This window comes from Paramormyrops kingsleyae, chromosome 16, assembly GCF_048594095.1.
Source record: "Paramormyrops kingsleyae isolate MSU_618 chromosome 16, PKINGS_0.4, whole genome shotgun sequence".
In the NCBI taxonomy this organism is placed as follows: Eukaryota; Metazoa; Chordata; class Actinopteri; order Osteoglossiformes; family Mormyridae; genus Paramormyrops; species Paramormyrops kingsleyae.
In genome coordinates this window covers 32,021,838-32,047,167 of record NC_132812.1, presented here as the reverse complement: position 1 = coordinate 32,047,167, position 25,330 = coordinate 32,021,838, and the positions used below count along the sequence as shown (strand labels likewise).

Below are 25,330 nucleotides of genomic sequence, written 5' to 3'. Positions count from 1 at the left end.
GACCATACGGTACACGCTGTCATTAAAGTAAAAGGAGGAAATACCAGATACTGTCCATCCATCCATTTTATAAATTCTGAAGTTCATGTATACGAGATTCAGCTTGATTCAAATTATGCTAATTTGTAATGAAAAATATACAGTATTATATAAGAAAAAAATGCAAAATTGATGTATTTTCACTAATTGCTTTAGACAATTGACCCACACTAGTAGGCATATTTGCTATACTGTGAGATATTCTCATGTTTATATGAAACGCAGTTCCACTCATTACATTACATGCTTCGTTAACCGTTTTGCACAATTCCCCACATTCAATTCAGCCTTTTTTATGATCAAGTCAAAACTAACGGCTGTTCTATGAACATCAAAAAGTCGCATCAAAATTTGAAATGCAATAAGTAAGCTTTACTTCTGTGATTTAATGTTTTTTTTTTCCTTTCCTTGCCATCAATCCAGTTCTCGAGTAGGCTGTTTTTTGCAGATAATTGTTGTAACACACATTTTTATTATATATTTCATCCTTTACGTTTATTTAAAATCAGTTTACTGAAATGTTACACAGGAGGAGTCAGATTAATTGGTGTGACAAACGGGTCCTCAGTCTGGTCGAATAAAAATGTTTAAATGCAGAAAGTGACACGTTCATGTTTGTTTTATGACTTAATATAAACATATGCCTTGTGCAAACACTCAATGTGCAACCTTTTGTCCCAGAGGTTTGCCTGCTTTGAGATTTCTGCAAAATCCATTTCACAATGCATTGTAAACGATTCCTGAGCATGATTCCAACACTCCGTAAATATCCCAAATATCCTGAGGACCAGAATCCAAAAAAACCTTTAGTTTTGAATATGCCAGGTTCTTCAAGTCATTTTTTGCTGATATTTAAAAACGCTGCCTCTTACTCAGCAGGGGGTGATCCTCCTCTGACTCTCTGTTGTGCTTCCCCATGCAGCCATCTGCAATTAGAAGTGAAGGGTCAGTAAAAGCTACGTTTTTGTACTCATGTCAAAATGTAAGCAAAGCTGTGGAACTTGGACTGTGTGCAGAGAAGCACAGAGAGTCCTGCACTGACAGCCCTCAGATCATAATAGAAATAGCAGAAAAGCACAGAGTCCTGCACTGACAGCCCTCAGATCATAATAGAAATAGCAGAAAAGCACAGAGAGTCCTGCACTGACAGCCCTCAGGTCATAATAGAAATAGTAGAATAGCACAGAGTCCTGCACTGACAGCCATCAAATCATAATAGAAATAGCAGAAAAGCACAGAGTCCTGCAATGACAGCCCTCAGATCATAATAGAAATAGAAGAAAAGCACAGAGTCCTGCACTGACAGCCCTCAGATCATAATAGAAATAGAAGAAAAGCACAGAGTCCTGCACTGACAGCCCTCAGATCTTAATAGAAATAGCAGAATAGCACAGAGTCCTGCACTGACAGCCATTAGATCATAATAGAAATAGCAGAAAAGCACAGAGAGTCCTGCACTGACAGCCATCAGATCATAATAAAAATACTTACTGGACAAACAAGAATTCAGCTGCCCTGGACAAACTTGTGAATTCCTCTGCCACTACAAAGGGACATACAATTCTTACATTACATACACAACTTATCAATGAATAGCTAGTTTAATCAATTCTAGCCAATACTGCACAAGAAACGAACACATGCCAGCAATATAATCTAATAGTGGTCAACACTTACAACTAGGGCTGCAACAACTTACCATGATAATCAGTAATAAAAAAAAATAGTTGACAAAGACCCCTGTCTTTTGGCCGAAATACCAAAATAATCGTTTTTTTGCAACCCTACTTACAACAAACTTCTGCACTCCCTGGAGATTGTCAAACTGGAGGTATGAGATGTCATGCTTGTCTTTGCCACTGTCCATATCTGAGGTGTATATCTGCTTGACGCCGGCCCCCTTAATCAAAGGCACACACTCGTCACATGGGCATTTCGTGACAAAGATAGTCGTGTTTTCGTCCTCCCTGAGCTCCGCACACCTGCACCATACAAGAAAAATGACACTGTTCAGACTTCATCCTCACACATGCATGCTTGGGTCATCTCCTGCATCTGAGCCATCAGCTGAAGTTCTGCACCTGAAAGTCAGGGCGTTCTGCTCAGCGTGGATGATGTATCTGTACTTCCTGCTGTGCCGGTCCTGCTGCTTGTCGTCCATCTGGGGGAGTTCGGCGTACTCTGAGCCCACTGGGTAGGCGTTGTACCCAGAGCCCACGAGGTACATGTGCCCCGTCCCGTCGCAGTTCCCCTAAAATCGGGCATCGATGTCACACTGAAGAATCCTCGCAGTCTGGGTTTTTTCGTTAAAAATAAGTCCTAATGATCATTATACACCACGATACAGATAGTATCGTAGGATACATATCACACACCTGCACGATAAAATTCATTCACATTGTTTACTCACAGATTTCCCTTCCGCCCATATAACGGCACCAACCCCCACTTTGGGATCCTCTATAAAGTAAGGACAAAGACATTTTGCAATACTTACATCATTGACACACTGAATATTAAATATTAAGTGTTATATGTGAAATTCATTTAAAAACGGAACTGCATAAAAATCCATGTATCTAGACCTCTGGTAATTCAAAGCATAGCAATTTGTTTCATATGATTCCTACACAACATTTAGCAATCATATAGCCTATTCCCTTCTGCTCTGTAGTACTAAAAAGTAATATGAATGGAAATAAAAACAAAAATATATCTATTGATACCAATATCAGAAAGAGAACATATGCAAAGGGTATAAAATGCAATTTCTTTACTTCAACACGGATAATAAAGAAACTGAGAAATTAAGGTGATGTAATGAGTCATGATAAAATAAAAATTTCTTCACCCAGCAAATGGAAATTTATCTGGATCCTCCTCTGTTGGGTCATGATTCTGAGATAAATGCCTTCATTCGCTTTACCATCATTTTTGACATATAAGTGCCTAAAAACACCAGGAGGCAGGAGCAGTGGGGTTGGCCTCACCAGTCCTGTATGCCAGCAGCTGAGCTTGTATGATGCAGTGTTTAGCGATGACCTGCGACAGCGGCCTGCCGGGATCTGCGGGGCCGTTGCCATAGAAGCCGTAACGTTGGCCGTGATCCAGGAGGCTGGACGCCACAGAGGCCAGCACTGTAATCAGGTTCCTCATGTTCTGCCGCAGGTTGCTGAAATAGGGCTCTATGCAGAAGTTCTCCAGCCCCATTTTGGTAAGGATGCCACGATGCTCTGACTGGTCTTGGACAAAGAACGCTGTGTTGAAATCACCCAGATTGCGCTTCTGCTCCTCCCTGAAGAGACCCCCCACATCCAGGCATCGATCATCCTGAGCAATCCTGCCCAGGAAGTCACAGTCTTTGGAGGTTTCCTCCACAAACTGCTGCATGCCACTGGGTAGCGCCTGGAGGAGGACGCAGATGTGCGGCCGGCTGTTGGACTTCAGCCTCTCCGCTGCCCTGGCGTCCAGCACAGCCTCCTGGGAACTGCAGTCATGGCTGCTGTCACCAGAACCTGTCAGGAGGCTCATCTCTGGGTCGCCTGGCCAGTAAGATATCTGATGGACTCCAGCTGAAATGGAAAGCAAAACAGCTAATGGCATTTCGACTGTGATGTATTTCCTGATTAATTCTAGTTAATTCTTTGTATAAATCCCTGGCCCTTATTTCTATCATTCCTTTCAGACGCACCTCAGAATGCTTCAGAAACTAAATAGCTAGCGAGAACAGTCAGAAGATCATACTTAGCTATTTAACTTGCAGAACATGCTGCTTCAGCAAGTACTAAATGAGGAAGGTGTTTATTTAATATTTAATGTAGTGACTGCTTGTGGCCAGCAGGGAGGCTCACACACAAATGCATGGTTTATGTCAGTGGTTTTCAGTCCTGTTCCTGACCTTGCTAGAATGTTTTCATTCCAACCGTACCTTAATTAGGCTTATATGGTCCTTATTATGCTAATAATGAATGTGCCAGGTTGAAAGCAGTGTGGGTTGGAATGAAAATATTCTGGCAGAGAGGCTGCCAGGAACAGAATTGAGAACAACTGGTTTATGTGCTGGTAAAGAGTGCCGCTGAATGTAAGCACACCATAATCACATGTGTTCTGTATGAGTTCGCTCCTTCAGTTCAAAGACGTGAAGTTAGTTAAACTGGCATCTCTAAATTGCCCATAGAATCAGATGTACAAAGAGTATATGTCAGTGTGTGTATAAGCCCTGTGATGGACTGACATCCGTCTAGGCTGTTTCACTGCATTGCATCTTTAATTACAGCATGTCCAAGTAAAAGAGACATTAAATCAGTAACAAGAGAGGCCCAATACCATTGATGATCATCTTCAGGCACGTGGAGCAGGGCTTTCTAGAAAAGTAGAGGTCACAGCCCCTGAGTCTTGGGCCATGTTTAAGCACAGCAATCTGACCTGCGTGCAGGTCCCTGCTGGAGCAGTGCAGACCTGTGACACTGCGTCCCTGAACCACCACCAGCCCTGTGCTTCGGACCTGAAGAATGAAAAAGGTGAGAGTGACTGCTCAGGGTCATCAAAATGTCCCAGCAGATGTCTGTGTCTGGACTTCAGTGTAGGAAAACAGGAGAAAAACCATTCTGATTGTATGTAACCTTCACTTAGTGTGTTGAAGGTCTCTGTGACTTTCTTCTAATGCAGCTGTGTTCTGTATCCTATCATTCCGTTTGGACTAAAGCTTTATCTGAACGAGGAAATGCAGCTAAAGACATTAGATAGTTCTGCTTCCCTGCAACATCTGCCTGTTTTACCTGCCATCTTTCAGTTTGTGTTGGGAAAGTTTCTTTCTCCTTTCTGGGGAAAAGTTCCATCCAGAGACTCAGTAACGTGAACAAATTAACTTTGGAAAGTCTGGGTCCGTGACCTGAAAAACAGTACAGAGACTAAGTTGTTCAAAATTATCACTAAAACACTTTGTAACAATATATGACATTCAAGAAATCTCTGAAGATGAACATTCTACTGCAATGCTGTCATGCCAGTCTTAAACTGTGTGATTCCACTGTTCAAGAAGCCTCCGATTCCTTGAGAGGTGAAGGAGATCTACTCTGCGCTCCAGAACTTCCCACAAAGGTTCAATGATGTTTATATCCGGTGATTGGGGAGGCCGCAGAAGGTGTGTGATTTCATTCTGGTGTTCCTGAAGCCAATGTTGAATGTGTTTAGTGGTGTGTATGGGGGCGTCATCATTACGGTATGGGAATTGGCGTCAGGGAACAGCTTTGCACCATAAGGGAGCACCTGGCCTGTAAAATAGCCTCATACACCTCTGCTGTTATACAAACAGGCAGAACAGTCATTAGTTCTAAACCCTCCCACACATTGACCACCCATACAAACACACTGTTAGTTGAGGGCTTTCTTCTGGCTAACTACTATCCTGCTAACTGACCCTCTATCACTGTTGGTGAGGACCAGTCATACCTCTATGCCAGTGTAGTTTGTCCTGTTATACCTCTATGCCACTGTAGTTTGTCCTGTTATACCTCTATGCCAGTGTAGTTTGTCCTGTTATACCTCTATGCCACTGTAGTTTGTCCTGTTATACCTCCATGCCACTGTAGTTTGTCCTGTTATACCTCTATGCCACTGTAGTTTGTCTCTGTTCGGTATGTGATCTCATGATTTCTGAGACGATTACTGTGATCAGTGTAATTCAGGCACTGGCTATAAGCTTGGAAACACTGCTAATGCGTTGTGTTGCATTGAAGACATATCAATGGGCTTATTGTCAGTACAGTTCAATTCCATTTATTTTTATATGAAACCTTTCACAACAGAGCTGCTTCAAGGCACTTTACATAAGCGCGTTGTAGTACATTACTACACATACACAGAATAATACAAGAACAAGGAAGAGGGAGGGAGGGAGGGGAAGAAAGAAAGAGAAAGAAAGAAACTCTTAAGTAGGGAGGAAAAACCTCTGGGATCAAAGGCCACCAGTCAGGTCTCTCACAACTAGTGCTTCCTGTTAACTGACATTCCTCTACAGCATTTGTGGTTGTGATGTAGTTACTTCAAAGTTAGTCTAATGTTGTTTCCTGTATTTTTTTACTATATTGAAAGCACAGCTTTTAATTTACCTTTACCTTTAATTTTAAAATATCGCAGTATTTTCCAAAGTATGCAGACTGAGATGTCAATGTGCACTGGACCTTTAGTTTCTTAAGGTTACTGAGAGAAGATCTCTCCTGTATGTAGGGCTGGCCAGATTTATTTATGAATTATAAACATGTCGTGGGTCATATAAATTAAATCTGGACTCAGTCTCCCGTTGCAAGCGCGTTATTGCATGGATGCGCGCACATACGGAGAGCAGCAAGATCCGATGACTGCGGTAGGCGGGGCTGTCAAGTGTCACGCAGTGACCGTGAGACACACTGCGCCCCTAACAGATATAGTCTCACTCCACACTTTTGATGAAACTTGAGAGCCCGGGGAAAATATAAATAAAAGGCTGTGTCCCGTTATGATTGCGATCGTTCTCCCCAGTAACTAACCAATAACTAACAAAATGACTTGTCCAGATAAAAGATTATTGTAAGCAGCGACTGAGTACAGATTTATTACACATTGGCAATAATTGTCTTTTGACAGACGACTGCCTTCACGGTGTTAAACAGATGGGTCTTTGCCAGTAACATTTAGCATTTACGGATGTCTGAAAGCTAAAGTGTACACTATTTGCTATGATGAGATTTTAAAGAGTGTCATAGGTAAATAAGTGGGGGTCACACCTCCTGGCATGGGGGTTAAAATCACTACGCTGCTCTCTGTGGAGTCTGCATGTTCCCACACGGTCTCCACCCACAGGCAAAGTTCATCATCTGTAACCTGCCGGTAGTGTACATACATGCCCTGAAATGAACCGGAATCCTGTCCAGGGTGTCCCCCGGCCTAAGATAAGCTCCAGACCTCTGCACTCTCTTAACGGCCATAATCGTTCAAAGATAAATAATAACATAATTCATGTATATAACACAAAACATGTATAGAACACAAATAAGTGTTATAGTCTGATTTATGGAACAGTGACCCATGTGATACCTAATTCAAATCCATTGATATTAACCTTTATTTTCTGAAATAGTGCTGTTTGCCTTTGCCTGCCTGTTTTCTCACCTTGCACTTTGGCGTCTGTCTGCGTGCTCGCCTCCCTCACGTCACTGCGCCCTTTGCCGGCAGAATCGCCGGCGTGGCGGCTCCCCGGATCCGCGTCATTGAAGCGAGACTCCGACGTTGCCATTCAGTAACAACGCAGTCATTGATTACAATACCGTCTCCTTTGAAATCTCTATTTTTTTTTGCCCCCACTGTTTTTCAAGTGCATCGACTAATGCAGACCCTTAACGTCAGATCACTTCGACTGCTTCCTAGTTCGTGTGACGTTGGCGAGCGAAGGCGGAACCGCGGTCAGCGAATCGGCGGACGACTGGGAAACGGCGCTTCCTCGGCGTTACGTCGCCGCAGGGAGACACGTGGGCTGTGAGACGTGGGAATATTATTATTCCATTATGAACCTAGAATTAGCAACGTCAAAAGCGTCGGAGCAGTTTGCAAACCCTACAGGCTATTTAGAAGGTAATAGAACTGTTACATGTAAATCCGTAAGCAGACTAACCTCAAAATGAAAATCTCACGTCAACCCTGGGGACGGCAGTCGGGCTGAGACTGGGTGGGGTCATTAAATACGAGCAATAACGCGGAGTCACGCTGGCATGGTTTGGATAATGAGCTAGAGAAATATTTTCCAATTTTTTTAATGAACAATATCACACGATTTATGATAATGGACAACAGTGGGTCAGACTCGGGTGCAGCTCGTGTTTTAAGGCGTGCCTATGAATGCAGTGCTAGGTTGAATCAAAACTATGTATGTTACTAGAATACAAGCAAGAGGCCCAAGACATATGAGTAAATGGGAAGGTGTGTCATGGGTAGGGCTAGTTCCAGTCGCAACACCCCCTCCTGTAGCCTGGCTACAAGTACCAGTGGGATTTAGTGCTGGTTTGCATACTTTGTCTCTATGAACCAGGGTTGCCAACTCTCACACATCTGGCATGACCCATTTTCAGACTCTGATGCTCACGCAAGACATCTTACTGCAAATCCATATTATTCCATTATAGACCTAAAATTAGCTACATCAGAAACGCTGGGGTGGTCTGCAAACCCTTCAGACTATTTACAAGGTAATAGAACTGTTACATACATGTAAATGTGTGTGCAGACTTGTCTCACATTGAAAATATCACGCCAGCCAGCTGACCAAAGTTTCTAACCCTGTATAAACACGCATCCGAATACCGAGCCAACTTTCTGTTTGCCAAATATGTGTGTATGCTGGATGCGAAGAAAGAAAGAGTTTAGACAAAAGTATGTTGAAACCAGCTTGCATCTCTCACTTGCCAATAGTGTGTGGCTGTTATTTTTATAGGATAATTATAAAACGCAATGGAATTACACACAGCTGATTTTGCCTATATATTCTCATGAATTGTAATACCAACTGCACCACGTGACTTTATGTGCACCATTGGTGATTAAAATGACATCACATGCTAAGCATGGATCAAGAAGATGGAAGACAAGTACAGTAGAACCTTGGAACTGAAATGTCTTTAAATTCACCACCTCGTACATCGAACAGATCTGTTGAATTTTTTTCAACTTGTACCTCGACCGGAATATTGGAACTTGACCGTTCCTGTTAAAACTTCTATGGGTTGAGACACGTTCAACTGTACCAGCTCTCCCCCCGAATGGAACAGTTGAGAAAAACCTAGCCGCAAATCGACCAAAAACTTGGAACACAAAAAACGCAAAACAGATCCGCTAAAACTTGTAGAGAACGAGACGCGTCTCTGATGGGCTGACAGAAAGGCGGAGGGACCTGCTAGGATGCTGATGCCTATCAATCGCTCTCAGTGCCTCTCAACCAAGTTCGACATGTGAAAGCTCATGGCCCCTAAGAAAGTAAGCAATGATAGCAGTAAACCGAAGAGGAAAGTAGTGAGAGTAACTGTAGAACATAAAAGGAAATTATAGTGAGACTTGAAGGTGGTGCACGTGTGTCAGCTCTCGCTTCGGAATGTGGGATTGTCATTTATTTCATATTTATTGCTTTTGTACGTGTGCTTTTTCATGTGTGTATTAATTTTATATTGATTGTTATTGCTCTCTGTCATTAGTTTGGTAGATACATTTAAATAGGCAATAATATGGGGGTCCGGAACAGATTAAATTGATTTACATTATTTCTTATGGGAAAATTCGACTTGGACCTCGAACAAATCGCAACTCAACCAACCTTCTGGAACGAATTAAGTTCGTGTTCCAAGGTACCACTGCATCTTTCAGGAGAGAGAGAATGGCAGAAGAGCCTGGGCAAGAGGATGTACCATCCATGTTGGACAATGATGTTATAAGTCCATGACAAAGGCTGAGCAAAGGCTCCAGCCCAAAGTCAGCACACCAAATCTCCATCTATCCATCTTCCACTGCTTATCCTTGGTCGGGTTGCGGAGGCAACAGTCTTAGCAGGGATGCCCAGACCTCCCTCTCACCAGCCACCTCCTCCTGCTCCTCCAGGGGAATTCCAAGGTGTTCCCAGGCCAGTCGAGAGATATCATCTCTCCAGCGTGTCCTGGGTCTGCCCCGGGGTCTCCTCCTGGTTGGACATGCCTAACACACCTCCCCAAGGAGCCGCCCAGGAGGCATCCTAGATAGATGCCCAAACTGCTTTCAATGGCTCCTTTCAATGTGGAGGAGCAGTGGCTCTGATTTGAGCCCCTTCCCAATGTCTGAGCTCCTCACCCTATCTCTAAGGGAGAGCCCAGCCACTCTGCGGAGGAAATTCATTTCGGCCACTTGTATCAGCGATCTCATTCTTTCGGTCATTACCAAGAGCTCATAACCGAAGGTGAGGGTAGGAACGTAGACCAACTGATGAATTGAGAGTTTCGCCTTCCAGCTCAACTCCCTCTTCGCTACGACAGAACAGTACAGCATCCTTTCTTAAAGATTGTTAAATATTGGGACCACCACCCCAATCTGCCAATCCAAAGGCACTGTCCCCAATGTTCTTGCAATGTTGAAGAGGCGTGTCAGCCGAGGCAGCCCAACAAATTCAAGAGCCGTCAAGAACTCAGTTTTACCACCAAAGAGTTTTTTTGACTACTTAATGACCTCAGCCCTAGAGATGGGCAAATCCCCACCCGAGTTTTCCAGCCCCCCACCCCGAGTCTCCTGATGGTTTGCCAGTACCTTTTGAAGACCGACTGAAAGTCCTTCTCGATAACCTCACCAAACTCCTCCCACACCCAAGTTTTTGCTTCAGCAACTGCCAAAGCCACTTTCCACTTGGCCTTCCGGTACCTGTCAGCTTCAGGAGTCCCACCAGCTAACCAAGCTCAGAAGCCCTGTCAGCTTCAGGAGTCCCAGCAGCTAACCAAGCTCAGAAGCCCACCTTCTGATAGCTCCCTTTATCAATGGTGTCCACCATGGGGTTCGGGGATCTCCGCCACAACAGCCACTAACATCCTCACGGCCACAGTTCTGCAGTGCGGCCTCAGCAATGGAGTCCCTGAACATTTCCCATTCAGGCTCAATGTCCCCTGACTCCCTTGGGAGAGAAATTCTGCTGAAGGTGTAAGTTGCAGGTATTCTGGACAGAGGCCAGACGCTCCCAGAACACAGTCACTACACGTTTGGGTCTACCAGGTCTCACACCATATCCATTGTCCAAATTTTTCACAATCATAAAATCATGTCACGATATTCTGCCACTGTGTAAAACAACTATACTGTCCTGTACTGGTCTATTGGCAATGGAAAAGAAATTAATCTGAAACATTCTTGATCTGACTAGTGTCAGGGTCTGGGGTACAGAACTAAGAATATATGGTTATGGTTAAATCCAGCAGAAATTTCATTAGAAAAAAATAACCATCACAACAAACTTGTGTATGTCTGTAATGTGTTATTACATTTCTGATTGTCTCCAAAATTTCTATTCAAAATCTGTCTTCAATGAGTTGCGTGTTTGATTGAACTGAATCAGATCAGATTAAAAAAAAATTCTGAAGACACTGCATGAAACTTAAAAAAAACATTTATTCCAAAATGTATTCAATTTCAGAACTGCAGTCCACTCCACAGAGAAGAAAAATCCACCCAAAGTAAACTATATTTATTCATTATTCATTCTCTCATTTAAATGTGTATTTATAGTGATATCTAAGATCAATCCAAACTAACCTGGCCATAACAAGTGGCATTTATTTTAGTGGAAGATAAAGATCAGACCAGCGGTGTCCTGGTACGGACTTTGCTCGCATGAGCAGCCTACATCCACAGTGTTTCATTTAAGCAGGTCTTTGGAAGAGCCCATACTTCCCAAACCACTTCAGCGGTGACGTCACCGAAGCCACCACACTGTGGAAGGCAGAACCCCCCAAGCTGGCCCTGCAAACTACTCCAGCAGAGAGGTTGGAAAAGTAGAAGAATAATATTTTTTATAGTAATCTTATATACTGTGACAGTTGTATATAAATTCATTTTTCCCGCAACCAGTCGTGACTTAATTCTGCAGATGCTATATTAATATTATGCTCAAACTGACGCTTTCTAAGGAGAAACATTGTATGGTTCCTACTTCGGTAAAGCTATGGTACTGACACAGCACGCCCAGGAACGCTGACGGGTGAAACTGAAGAGTCTCACTGATGGCCATGTCCCGCTCATCTCCATCAGCGCCCCCTGTTGGTACAGAAGGAGGATCCCGTGCTTCCTGTTAGTTTTTGAAGGCTCCACATCGGCTGACTTTGCTTATGAACTCCTTGAGCAGGTCGCCTTCAATCTGCCAGAAGGCCTCAGTCTGTGTGACCCGAGTCAGGTGGTTCACACAGTACTTGAAGCAGAACTCCTCAAGATCCTGGGAACAGAATTGGGAAGCGCCATTCAAATCAAAAGGCACTCAGACCAAAAGCAATGCATTCATATGGATATATTGCAGGTTTCCTCAAATAACTGTACTTCGCATATGATTAATTTGTGAAATATGTCTAAACTGTCTTTGTGTTATGGGCTGCTGGCTCACCTGTGCTTCGTATCTGACGGCTGCAGACAGTAGATTGAAGGCATTCTCCACCGTGATTCCACCCATGATGATGTTCTGACACAGTCTCTTCAGCCGGTTCTCACAGTAGGAAGTTGCCAGGTCCAGCAGACCTGCAAGATGTGAGAACTTCACGTCCACCGAGAAGCCATGAGATGATTATACAACAGTAAAGCAACATGGGGAAGCGGACTGCAGAATCTCCCGAAAAGCTAACATTAAAAATGACGTTAAGTCATTTGATTAAGACTTTCCTGCATAAGGCTGCTGAACAAATATAGCCAAGTATTATTTCAGGATAGGAGGCTGTATGGAAAAAATGGAAACTCTGCAAGTGGGATTCCATTATGCACTGCCATCAAACCACAGGAGAAGTCAAGGTTTTGTTGGCCTGACCAATAGCATGTTCAGGGGACAGTTCCACGGTGTCAGTATAGAGGAACTCCAGGAAGGCACGATACACAGGATAGGAGTATTGGTCGAGCTCGATCTCCTCCTTCATATCTTCAGACCAGTGGGACTGAAACATGGAGCGGAAGTGTTTACACCTACACAGAGAAGACAACTGTCAATATTGCAAATTTTTCCTTTCTGCAGCCAAAGAGAATTTATGAGAACAAAGAAAAAAATCTCACCTGATTTTCAAGAAAGACTTATGGACATGAATGTGCTTCCCTTCTACACAGAACTTGAGGTCTGACGTCTCTGGGTTGTCAAACTCATTTTTCATGGACTGGGCCACTGTTAGAAAGTCACCTTGATCTGGGACCAAAAGAGGAAAGATCTCAGATAAAGCTGTTCACTCATTTGCTGTACTCCTTTGTCCTATGCACGGTTGCGGGAGTCCAGAGCCTATCACAGAAGCTACAGGCACAGCACAGGGAACAACTCAGTATGGGGCACCAACCAATCACAGGGCACACACACCAATTGACAACTTCACACACCAATTGACAACTTCAGCATGTTTTTGGACTGTGAGGGGAAACGGAGATCGCCATGGAAACAGGGGGAATCCCCACAATGACGCAGGGAGAAGATGCAAATTCCACACATGCAGAGCTGGGGCAGAGGCTTAAACATCTCAGATAAATGTGTTTTTTATATTGACTTATAGAAGACTGCAGGTGATTGTAAACATGGGAATGAAACTGCTACACGCAACTGAAAATAAGCAATAATTATTATAAAAACTCAAGCCTTGTCCTAATGCAGTCCTCCCACTGCTTATCAGGGCAGGGTGAAGTGTGACGTGTAGTAGCAGTTTCCCGGGTCTTGTACACCCATTAGCATGAAAACATGCAATGAACACAGAGCACAGGTCTTCTACACGCCTGGCACACGCACCCACGGACAGCAGGCGCCACATGACGGGGGGCGTGGCAAAGCAGGCGAAGACATCATCCGTGCAGGTGAAATGGGTGAGGAGCGGCAGCACCACGGACTGGCCTCGGCACTGACCCCACATGTAGACCTGGCCGCTCTGCGTCCTGGCGGCTGATGTGTTTGTGGGATGACAGGCTGCGATCTCCATGACCCTGCTTGGAGCAGGGGGGGGGAGAAGAGTGACATCCAGCCTGACCAATCCACAGGTGCCACAGGAGTCTCAATCATGCTTAGTTTGTAGCTACTATCTGTATTCCTGCTGTACCATTGCAGTTCCTAATAGACTAGAGTACCAGCTTTTTAGCATAGCATATTTTCATAGCTTTTTTTATTTATTTCATGACCATTTTATCAATTTTCCCTCTTTATTCCAAATCTGGAGTCCCCCTTTCTCCAGACACCTAAGGAGGCTTAAAGGTAGCGCACCCCTGCCTAGATGAGTGCCACCCACTTCATTTTACTCATCATCACGCAGTGAGGAAAGAGCTATCAATTGCACTTGCATCCAGGTGACAGCAGGTGTCGCTGTAGAGCAGCAACAGGGACAGAGTCAGCAGTCTGACCCCCCCCCCGCTTTTATTAACGAGGAATATGACTTTCATTCCACATTTCACACATGTTCCCACACCTGCCCCGCAGTGCCATCCATCGCAGCTTCTCCTACCACATTTGCCGGCACCTGCATTCTTGAACTATGCGCTAGAGTGAGTTTAATCAGTAAACACCCCTATTTCACCTCTTTAATCTCTTATTGATGGTGGAGGTAGCGACGGATCTATTAATCCATAACTTTATTCAGGCAACTGTGGGTCACTAACACTGTCACATCCAGTCCACAAATCTGTATGAAAAACCACAAAAACGTAAACTACTGTAAACCCAAAGGATCCAGCACACAGCGAGAAACAGTCTGATACCAATGTTCAGACATTAACACTGATTAAAAATAACCTTAATAAATAAATATGCATTTTCCAGTTATTGTTTTTATGCTGAAGTCTCAACCTCAAATTAAAAATCCAAAAATTCTGAAAAAAATGATTCACTGTCAGCAGTACTAATAGCTGTGGTATAATATGCATTGACAGTAAGCCTGCAGAAAAATGAAGAAAAAAAACTTATATAGGAGTATATTCTGTCTAAAAATAAAGAACCAATATAATGGAATGCGTCATCTATGTACAGAACATATCCATCCAATATAAGTAAACATTTATTACACAACTTATTTGACATTTTACACAATTGACCATCTAATTATAATTAGTGCCATGACAGTATCACCCATTAGAATAACACCGAACTGAGCCACGTTGGAGGGCAGGTTCTGGTGATTTCTGCAGTAAGAGGCTCGGTGAGCATTAACGTTCTCCTACCTCTCCTTCTCAAACATGACTTGCACAGGGCTGAACTCGTTGGTCTTGCTGCCTGTGCCCAGCTGGCCGTACGTGTTGCACCCCCAGGCATAGAGCAAGCCACCGTCTGTCAGGGCCATTGTGTGAGCATTGCCAAAGGCGACCTATAAACCAGAGCAGTGCTGTCAGGCCAAGCGACTGCCAGAGACACCAGATTTGAACTGGGTTTATAATGGGCACAACCCACCCTAGAGGAGACATTTATTATTTAATTTTTAGGAGTTTTGTGTAAATGTCTTAGAGTCAATTATGTTGGTATAGGCTTCCAATTTAATACACTCCACGGAAATACACTAGTAATAACTCTCTGCCAGGCAACACGGACCCGTGTATATTCATTTTCAGAAAGCTGGACCAGTTGTTATTGGCCAGGAGCCAGATTTAAGGCATTAACATTGTCTGAAACCAGAGAAGCACAGAAAACACTAAGGGGGGTAGAGCAGTGCAGTGGGGATCAAAGGACCCGACCACGTTACCCTCAGTCACCAGGCTCCCTGTCCACATGACACTGACGTTGTGCAGTTAGACCCATGACCTCCAACTGCAGTCCTGGGGACCCACTGTCACAGGCTGATTAAGAGGCCATCCCAAATACCAGCACCCACACCGGCCTCCACGGAAGAGGTTCCCCACCCCTATATTAGACCCTTTATCTTGGATTGGGGGGGGGGAGGCATTGTGACAGAGTCCAACACACTTATGATTCCCTTTTGATGAATGTTGCATGCTAAAGGGGGACACTTTTGCCTGTCTGTTGGTGACCTTTTCTGCACCCTGCTACAGGGACCAGTCACTTATAAGCAGGATATATACACGTCCAGTGTGAACAGAATCTGGCTTAAGATCCTACTGCTCCCCAAGCACCCACAAAACGTTTTTGTCCCTGCCCTACATCCCAAATTTGCTCTCATTTATAGAAACTTACGTAGATTCATGGGAATGAATCTTAAAAATGGTGACCAATGGTTATGTTTCTTTGCTTCCAAAGAAATGTAACTTATTATGAAATCAGAGCAGTACTTACACGCACAACCTTACGTCAGCAATCAACAGGATACCATAAATCATTCTGAGCAGTACTTATGGTATGGTATGGTTTGGGGGCAGCGTGTGACTCAGTGGGCTAAGCCTGTGTGCCTGTAATCAAAAGGTTCCCAGTTCAAACCCAGCCTCAGCATGTCAGCAGGTCCTTGAGCAAGACCCTTAACACCTGGGTGCCCCAAGGCCCTTAACCCCCTAGCTTCCTGGGTGCCCCAACAGGTGGTTGCCCTTTGAAGCCAGCTAACTCTACAAAGAGCAATTTGTGGGAGGCATAAAGACAATATCCCCACAGGGATCAATAAAGCATCTATTATTATGTCTAGGGACCAGTGTTACGAGGAGTGTCCTGGACCCCAAGCACAGTGCCACATGCCCAGTCCACACTTACCTGTATCACACAGAAGTTTTGAAGTGCTGCCAATCGACACGGACTCAGCTGGTTGGCGTTGTTGCCCAGGCCCAGCTGGCCGTTCCCACTGTAGCCCCAGCCACACACCTGTAAGCCGAGTAGAGGCACGCATGAAGCATGCATGAAGCACGCATGAAGCATGCATGAAGCACACGGTTAAGAAACTGCTGTTAATATTAAGCCCCTAATATATGAATGTTACCAACTCTGTGACATCTGTTGAGTTCAGGGTTCCTTCTAGAAAAGATTAAAAGATCTGGATCCCAAGCACAATTGATTTTGCCTGCCTTTGGAGATCTAGGCTAATGTAATACTGTTTATAGACTGAAGTCAAGACGCACAGAAAAAATGCTCAGAATTGGTCCAGGAACAGCAGCAGATGTCTGTCCCTAAGAAATGATGCATGGATGGCTTGAATCTTCCTAAACGGCCAACAGGCGCTTCTTGCTCTGACTGACAGTTGGGAAACAGCGGGAACCATGGCGTTCCAGCCTCCACACAGCCTGGCAGACAGATGGAGACGACCTCTCACCTCACCGTTGTCCAGAACCGCCATGGAGGAGCTCTGGCCGCAGGCGATGCTGATCACCACCCTGTTCTGCAGGCAGCTGGACACCTTACGGGGTGTGGGCTGGTTGGCTGTAGATCCAGATCCCACCTGGCCACAGTTGTTGAAGCCCCATGCGTACACCTGAGAGCATAAAGGAGCATAAGAGAACCATACAGGAATCATACAGGAACCATACAGGCATGCAAAGGTCTCGCCTTGCCAACTAGCCTTAAGTTAGATGCAGATTATTCCATGATTTAAAAAAAAAGGTTCTAGGGCATATAAAAGGACATCAAGTAATTAGTCTGAAGAAGATTTTTACAGCATGGTAAGGTCATAAGATGTGTGCAGTAGAGCACACACAACGCGGGCATTTAACGTCGGCACACGGCGGGGTGTCAGAGTGCACAGATCACAATAACTCAGACAGGTCAGACCGGGAACATGGCACAGAGAATACACTGATCATAGTGATAATGCAGCAAACAGAGAATACACTGATCATAGTGATAATGCAGCAAACAGAGAATACACTGATCATAGTGATAATGGAGCAAACAGAAAATTATTAAAGGAATTATGCCAGAGAAAAAAAAAAACTCCTGTCTCCTGCTAACATTCCCCTATTGGAGCAGGTTCTAAGCTCTGACACCTAAACAGCGTGTGTATGTGTGTGTGTGTGTGTGTGTGTGTGTGTGTGTCTCTCTCTCTCTCTCTCTCTCTCTCTCTCTCTCTCTCTCTCTCTCTCTCTCCTCTCTATATCTATATATCTATATATATATATATATATATATATATATATATATATATATATATATACACATACATACATACATACATACATACATACATACATACATACACACACATATACATATATATATACATATACACTCACCTAAAGGATTATTAGGAACACCATACTAATACGGTGTTTGACCCCCTTTCGCCTTCAGAACTGCCTTAATTCTACCTGGCATTGATTCAACAAGGTGCTGAAAGCATTCTTTAGAAATGTTGGCCCATATTGATAGGATAGCATCTTGCAGTTGATGGAGATTTGTGGGATGCACATCCAGGGCACGAAGCTCCCGTTCCAACACATCCCAAAGATGCTCTATTGGGTTGAGATCTGGTGACTGTGGGGGCCATTTTAGCACAGTGAACTCATTGTCATGTTCAAGAAACCAATTTGAAATGATTCGAGCTTTGTGACATGGTGCATTATCCTGCTGGAAGTAGCCATCAGAGGATGGGTACATGGTGGTCATAAAGGGATGGACATGGTCAGAAACAATGCTCAGGTAGGCCGTGGCATTTAAACGATGCCCAATTGGCACTAAGGGGCCTAAAGTGTGCCAAGAAAACATCCCCCACACCATTACACCACCACCACCAGCCTGCACAGTGGTAACAAGGCATGATGGATCCATGTTCTCATTCTGTTTACGCCAAATTCTGACTCTACCATTTGAATGTCTCAACAGAAATCGAGACTCATCAGACCAGGCAACATTTTTCCAGTCTTCAACTGACCAATTTTGGTGAGCTCGTGAAAATTGTAGCCTCTTTTTCCTATTTTTAGTGGAGATGAGTGGTACCCGGTGGGGTCTTCTGCTGTTGTAGCCCATCCGCCTCAAGGTTGTGCGTGTTGTGGCTTCACAAATGCTTTGCTGCATACCTCGGTTGTAACGAGTGGTTATTTCAGTCAAAGTTGCTCTTCTATCAGCTTGAATCAGTCGGCCCATACTCCTCTGACCTATAGCATCAACAAGGCATTTTCGCCCACAGGACTGCCATATACTGGATGTTTTTCCCTTTGCACACCATTCTTTGTAAACCCTAGAAATGGTTGTGCGTGAAAATCCCAGTAAATGAGCAGATTGTGAAATGGTGCCAGACGGGCCGGTCTGAGTAACAACCATGCCACGCTCAAAATTGCTTAAATCACCTTTCTTTCCCATTCTGACATTCAGTTTGGAGTTCAGGTGATTGTCTTGACCAGGACCTCACCCCTAAATGCACTGAAGCAACTGCCATGTGATTGGTTGATTAGATAATTGCATTAATGAGAAATTGAACAGGTGTTCCTAATAATCCTTTAGGTGAGTGTATATATATATATATATATATATATATATATATATATAATAAAGTATGTATAATGGTGTGTAACAGAAATCTAGATTTGTCTATAAAAATTCTGTTTCACAAGCATCTAAATCTGTGATTCTGTGCAATAATACATCATATGGTAACGTGGTTTTATGCAGCCTTAAGGTCCGAAAGGCAGAGGGTTCTGTTTGCTGTATGTGGTCCCGAGTCCCAGCCTGGAATCTGAAAGCGTGCAGACTGATCTTCCAGATAGCCCACCTTTATATGGTTCTATTTATAAAAGAACAGTTTTCTTGCCATTTACCCAGTAAGGTTGGGGGAAGGAGATGTGAGGCAGCACCAGCGCTACCCACCGAGCTGACTTGTGCCCCACAACGTTCATTTAACACGACTGAAAATCTATAGCAAACCCAGAACTAATGCGCTTCATTCCACAGGATTTGAACTGCAGGGTTCGTTCATCAATCAACAGCTCGTTCGGTGTTAATTAAGGTGCGGTGAATGTCGCCCTGAGTCAGGGGCTGAGAAATGCTCTTTTACAGGACCACAGAGGAGGGGGAGGAACCTTAGCATTTATCCGCCACTGATCTCACCTCTCCCTCGCAGGTACGGGCCAGGGAGTGATGAGACCCACAGGCCACCTCCACCACCTTCTTGTCCAGGAAGTTGGCAGATAGAAGAATTGGCACCATGCTCTGATTTGTCGTCCCGTTGCCCAACTGATTATAGCCATTGTGTCCCCAAGCAAACAGCTCACCCTCTAGAGGAAAACCACAACAAAAGAAAAATCTGAACTTTGTGTCATTCCACAAAAATGCTGAAGGGAAAGGCTCCCTTTTGAAAACATTTGCACAATAATATCTATTAAAAAAAACTGTCTGGGTAACAGAAAAGCTCTAAACAGTTTAATCAGGGAGCACATTACAATAAAATATTATAACCATATCTAGCTGAATAATTACAAGCCCGCAATGGCACTGGGTAACTGAAAAGGTGCTTGAAGGTAATTGGAAACCCAATAAGTAGAAACAGCAGTAAGGAAAGCCAGTGAATGGCTTCAGAGCCCTGGCTTCAGAGCCCTGGCTTCAGAGCCCTGGCTTCAGACCTTCAGTAGCCAGCATGATGTGTGGCCCGCTGCCGAAGCTGAAGCTGAGCACCCGTTTGCCCGTTAGACATTCCACTTTCTTAGGGACGATCGTACTCTGGTTGTCCCCTGTTCCCAGGCAGTTACTGCAGTTCATCCCAAGCACATAGACCTGTGCAAAAGGGGGGGGGGGAGTGAATGGTAATTTATCCCTTTTCTCAGTTCAAGCAATGGCGCTGAACACCAGTATCTCCAATCACTGCTGTCAGTTAATAAATTCTCAAAAATAAATTGAAAAATGTTGTATGCATGTAAGAAACTTTATTTAAGGGTCACTGCAGCCATTGCAGCTAGTTCAAGAAAATTTAGCAAAAAGAAAAAAATGCAAGGGGATATTCCAGGGAAAATCTACCGTTATCTTAGCCAAAAGGCTGAGAAGCGATAAAGTGCCGTGTATTATTCGTATATGCAGACCAATACACACATTGACTTATGAACTCCCATAAATAAAAATCTAAATTGGTATTCAATGTATTCATGACCGATCTGAATTTATGCAGTTGCTAAGGCAAGACTGAAGCGCTGGGAAAAAAAAACTACATTTTCAAACCAGATAACATGAGTCAGTCGGTAAACAGCCGTTTATGGGCGGCGAGTTGATGTTCACCTCTCTGATGCTCATTGCCTCTCACCTCATTGTCCTGCGTGCAGTATATACCCTCGCTGGCAGAAGTGCCAAAGACACAGGCCTGACGGACGGATGCAATTTCCAGGGGCCCCAGCAGGCTGAGAAGGGGCCACTTGCCCACGTCCACCATGGGAGAGCAGATTGAAGCAGAGGTGGTTGGGGGAGTTGGGATTAGCAGGAGACTTTGCTGGGAATCCTAGAGACAGTGGTCACGGCAAATAAGTGATCATGAGGTTATATGTACATTACATAGAGTGAGCATTGTTAAAATGGGACACTTTCTGAAAATTGCATTCTGGAAATATTTACAGAATCTCAATGTCTTGAATCCCAACATGATACCATTCTAAATACATTAATGCCCCTGGAACGCTATATAGAAGAGAAAATAAAGTATTACTAAACGTTCTACTTAAAGTATTACTAAACGTTTAACTTAAAGTATTAATAAACGTTTATCTGTCTCACTTTCATTCTCAACCCTAGATGTTATCCAAACTATTAGCCTATGCCTATAGATGGCAAGCAAATAGATAAATTCCCCTTTTACACAGAAACACTGTAGCGTTCTCATTTGATATGGTCCTACGTGTATTTAAATGAAACAAATTATCCTTTCCTCAACTGTATAACTTTCACATTTACAACTGCAGTTAGAGAAATAACCGCTTCTCATACATCAGTTCAAATCAAGTTAATCTGATGAAAACAAACGCACTACAAATGTAAGAATTTAAGTATTTATTATGTTCAGTTAACTTACGTCGTAGGAAAAACCCGACTCTAATACGCCTATATGGATAACTCTAAAACTGCACAGATCTCCCGAACAGGGAGACCATCCAGTCTCCTGTTCGTTACTGCCGACTCGGTTCTACTAGAACAATTACCTGAAACGTCCCAGCAAATGAAATGAATGACTACCATGTAATTCTTCTTGTGTTCCGGAAAGAAAATGCATACGAATGATCTTATATGATACTAAATAAGAGCTAGATATAAGCTCCGCAATACAAACCAAAACCAAAACCAAATGATCAAAATAAAACGTAGCCCTCGCCAAAATCTCCGAACATCCCGCAGCAGCCGCCAATTCAGGAAATCAAAAACGCTAAATAAGCGAGATCAACAAGACGCCATTGTCACAAGGTTTATTATGTAAACGAGAAAAAGCCTTTCCTTAAAAAGAGAGAGAGAGAGAGAGAGAGAGAGACGGAAAATCCATTGACTTACAAAAACAAACCAGAATCAGTTTGAACCTCGGCTGCCCTGAGATAGGCGTCCCCAAGCTGCTGAAGCGGTTTTTCTTGAAAGTTTCATTTTGACATTAAGTGTAGATACGTCAAGTTCGTACACGTGTGTAAATGTAAAATAGTTTCTAACTACGAATGCAGAAATGAATGTTAAGTAGTCATGTTAAACCAATTGCTAAAAAGTGTGAAAAGGATAAGCTTTAATAGTTTTCATGTCGGGAATTTTACAAGATGCCATGGGAGAGAGAAATCGTGATAGCGTCTGAGGTGATGTAATCGATTTTACATGTTTGTGTTTTGATGGCTCATAATTGTTTGCATATAACTGATATAGCAGTATTATGATAATTAACTTGAAAAATGTATTTCCACATGCAAATAATTTGCAATATGCAAAGAAAGCAGTACTATATTGCAGGAAGATTTCTCTCTTATCCACTAAATCCATCATGCTATGCTGTTGGGAAGATTGGGCCACTGCACGCACAGTACAGTCCTTGTTTAGACTGGTCTTGATCAGATTCCAACACACACAGTGACACAGTAGGACAAGGCTGGTGACAAACTGCTTACTTGGGACTCCTTCCCTGGACCAAGTCAAACTAATAAAACTTATTCATAATCACCACCCTAATTCTCCAAATTTGATTAAAAGTGTTACGGATGGAGCTGAAAAGACGACTATGATGGTGGTGGGGCGGGGGGGGGGGGCTGGGTTCTCCAAGGGCCCCTGAGTGACAGAGGCCCTAAACAAATTAGGTGAATGATTGGATTGGTCTAGAGGCACCCCTGCCCTCAACGTTACCGACATGGTGTTTGTAAAATATGCCATTAATCCGGTATATTTATATATCAACATGTCATTCATCTTATATATCTCATATAAACCAAGGGTTTTAGTGAGGAACATGCAAAAAGCAATGTTTGTTAATTGCAGCCAATTGTTCCAGTCAAGCCTTACTACAATACGCACAGCTTGGCTCTAGATGTCAGTTATAAACCTTATTTCTGGCTTAATTAAGGCTTCAAAAACAGATTAGTTCTAAGGTTGTAACCTGGGAGGGAGGTGTCATGAAAAAATGCAAATTATAGTGAATAATATGAAGTTCTCAGTTTAGATGCCAGGGCTTATGTAATCCATCTGTAATGTCTGTCCCTCTCTAGATATCTCAAGGTAACCAGATATATTTTCTTTGTAACTGCAGATATGCATTGCGGGGAAAAAAAACTCCAGGGTGTTTATACCCAGGCTGAGGTGCATCATAGGTAAATGTGAGCAGGAAAGTGGCATTTTAGGGGAAGGAAAACAAAACTTATACTGTGGAAGCCTCACACAAAAGATGATACAGTCTGGAAATTTCATAAGAACATAAGAACTATACAAATGAGAGGCGGCCATTCGGCCCATTGAGCTCGCTTGGGGGAGTTGTTAAAATCTTATCTAGCTCTGATTTAAAGGAACCCAAGGATTCAGCTTGCACTACGTTATCAGGAAGACTATTCCATACTCTGACTACACGCTGTCTAAAGAAGTGCTTCCTTAAATCCAGTTTGAAATGTTCTCCCGCTAATTTCCACCAATGCCACGAGTTCTTGTATTTGAACTAAAGCTGAATTAACTATTTGGTTGAACAGCATCCAAACCTGTTAGAATCTTATAGACCTGGATCATGTCCCCCCTCAGTCTCCTTTGCTTGAGGCTGAACAGATTTAGCTCAACTAACCTTTCCTCGTATGACATTCCTCTAAGACCAGGAATCATTCTTGTGGCCCTATGCTTCATGGGACACCTTACTCCATTACCTGTGCATTTCGAGATGGGTCACACCAAGTACATCAGAGAATATACGCCCTGTCTTTGGTCAAATCTACTGCTATGCTTGGCAGGACATTTTGCCAGTTAATATGTCTGCCTAAGAAGTTAGCAAGTTGTCTGTAGAACAAAGCATTGTCACCTTAATTCAGTGTTTATCATGCTACAGACTGACTGTAAGGTAAACTAATCACACAGCAAATCCTAGGTTTCTCCTACATAAATGCACACACACAGCCTACTATTCTCAGCTGCTCATTGTGTATTATTAGGGTTAGTAGTGGTACTGGTGGTAGTAGTGAGTGGTATATATACAGCATATATTAAAAAAAACTACAGAGAATGATTCAGTGCTTCCCATCATTAATTAAAAGTCATTCGTTTTTTTCTGTTTTATTATTCAACAGTTCTGGGGGAAAATACTTCCAGCAGGGCCTCAGTGTAGAGAGGGGGACAGGCCCAGTACTGAGCCCCCATCATCCAGCGATGCTTTCCATTGTCTCAGCTCTCAGCTGCTTAAGAGGTTGACCAGTAAATAATGCTGCTGTTTTGGGGGGTGTAATTAAACTCTTTATGACCATTATTGCGAATCCCTGCAACAGACAAACTCAAGACCCAACTGGTCCAAATCTATACAACTGAAACTGAAAATTCATAAATAACACGAGTTATTTATAAAATAATAATAACGATATTTTGCTATAAAGAAACCAGAAATGATTAAACACACAGCAATACAATATAGTGGGAAGGGGGACAAAATCTAAATACAAAGGTATTTATCGTGGGGGCATGAATGTAGCCAAATTAAATGTTATTGGATACACGTGCTTCTGGTCCACAAGCTCCTCTACATATGGAATGCAGAAAACGCTTAAAATATGGGAAGATATTTCACTTTAAAATATCAGTCAGGAACCATTTTAGGGGGGAGGGGGAGGGGGAGGGGGAGGGGGGAGGCTTGATCGTTCCAGCCGCCGCAGGAAGTGTCGTCTCTGCTGGGCTTTCTTGGTTAGACGACACTTCCTGCGGCGGCTGAAACAATCAAGCCTCCCCCCTCCCAACCTCACTTCATTTCATAACTTAGTACTGTAATTATTAAAACATTGATTTATTGGTTAGGTAAATGCACAAAGTGGAAGGAAGAACAGTTTAGTTCTGCAGATGTATCATTCAAACTTACCAGGGGAAGTGCAACCATCAAAGGAGTCCCATGGTGAAGTGGCGATGTTTTATTGGTTGCCCAGTAATTGGACTTTTCAGTATGGACCAGGTTGGAAAGGGGGATTTTGTGTTTTTGTTGTGGTGACTGGGGATTAAGTTGGTAAAGTGTGTTTAATTTTGCTAGTTAATCAAATTATGTGTATTATCCTTTTAACTGTTAACAAGAGG

General features: G+C 43.3%; 2 protein-coding genes and 1 long non-coding RNA gene across 8 annotated transcripts; 1 reads left to right on the top strand and 2 right to left on the bottom strand.

Moving 5' to 3' along the window:
- Positions 1-506: 506 nt before the first annotated feature.
- Positions 507-7,496, bottom strand: cdadc1 (cytidine and dCMP deaminase domain containing 1). Of its 2 annotated transcripts, XM_023811441.2 has the most exons (10): positions 7,189-7,496; positions 4,818-4,930; positions 4,366-4,543; positions 3,030-3,611; positions 2,450-2,499; positions 2,121-2,290; positions 1,832-2,021; positions 1,531-1,582; positions 912-965; positions 507-819 (listed from the first exon to the last, which is right to left on the bottom strand). In XM_023811441.2, exons 1-10 carry the CDS (start codon positions 7,310-7,312, stop codon positions 575-577), a joined length of 1,758 nt encoding a protein of 585 aa, XP_023667209.2. In that variant the 5' UTR covers positions 7,313-7,496; the 3' UTR covers positions 507-574. The 2 variants fall into 2 exon arrangements, with proteins under 2 accessions (XP_023667209.2, XP_023667210.2); XM_023811442.2 differs by lacking the exon at positions 507-819 and having other exon boundaries at positions 825-965; positions 7,189-7,494.
- LOC140578876 (uncharacterized) lies at positions 2,124-4,356 on the top strand. Its single transcript, XR_011983173.1, has 2 exons — positions 2,124-2,260; positions 3,208-4,356. It is a non-coding gene; the product is annotated as an uncharacterized lncRNA (long non-coding RNA).
- A 3,665-nt stretch (positions 7,497-11,161) lies between the features above and the next one.
- LOC111843688 (RCC1 and BTB domain-containing protein 1-like) lies at positions 11,162-22,347 on the bottom strand. Of its 5 annotated transcripts, none has more exons than XM_023811466.2 (12): positions 22,106-22,347; positions 20,877-21,068; positions 20,206-20,356; positions 19,694-19,860; positions 16,968-17,126; positions 16,415-16,522; positions 14,947-15,089; positions 13,532-13,725; positions 12,820-12,946; positions 12,581-12,732; positions 12,167-12,297; positions 11,162-12,001 (listed from the first exon to the last, which is right to left on the bottom strand). In XM_023811466.2, the coding sequence occupies exons 2-12, from the start codon at positions 21,000-21,002 to the stop codon at positions 11,861-11,863; spliced, it is 1,599 nt and encodes a 532-aa protein (XP_023667234.1). In that variant the 5' UTR covers positions 21,003-21,068; positions 22,106-22,347; the 3' UTR covers positions 11,162-11,860. The 5 variants fall into 5 exon arrangements, with proteins under 5 accessions (XP_023667234.1, XP_023667233.1, XP_023667237.1 ...); XM_023811465.2 differs by lacking the exon at positions 22,106-22,347 and adding an exon at positions 21,763-22,069; XM_023811469.2 differs by lacking the exon at positions 22,106-22,347 and adding an exon at positions 21,763-22,069 and having other exon boundaries at positions 13,646-13,725.
- Between the last annotated feature and the right edge of the window lie 2,983 nt (positions 22,348-25,330).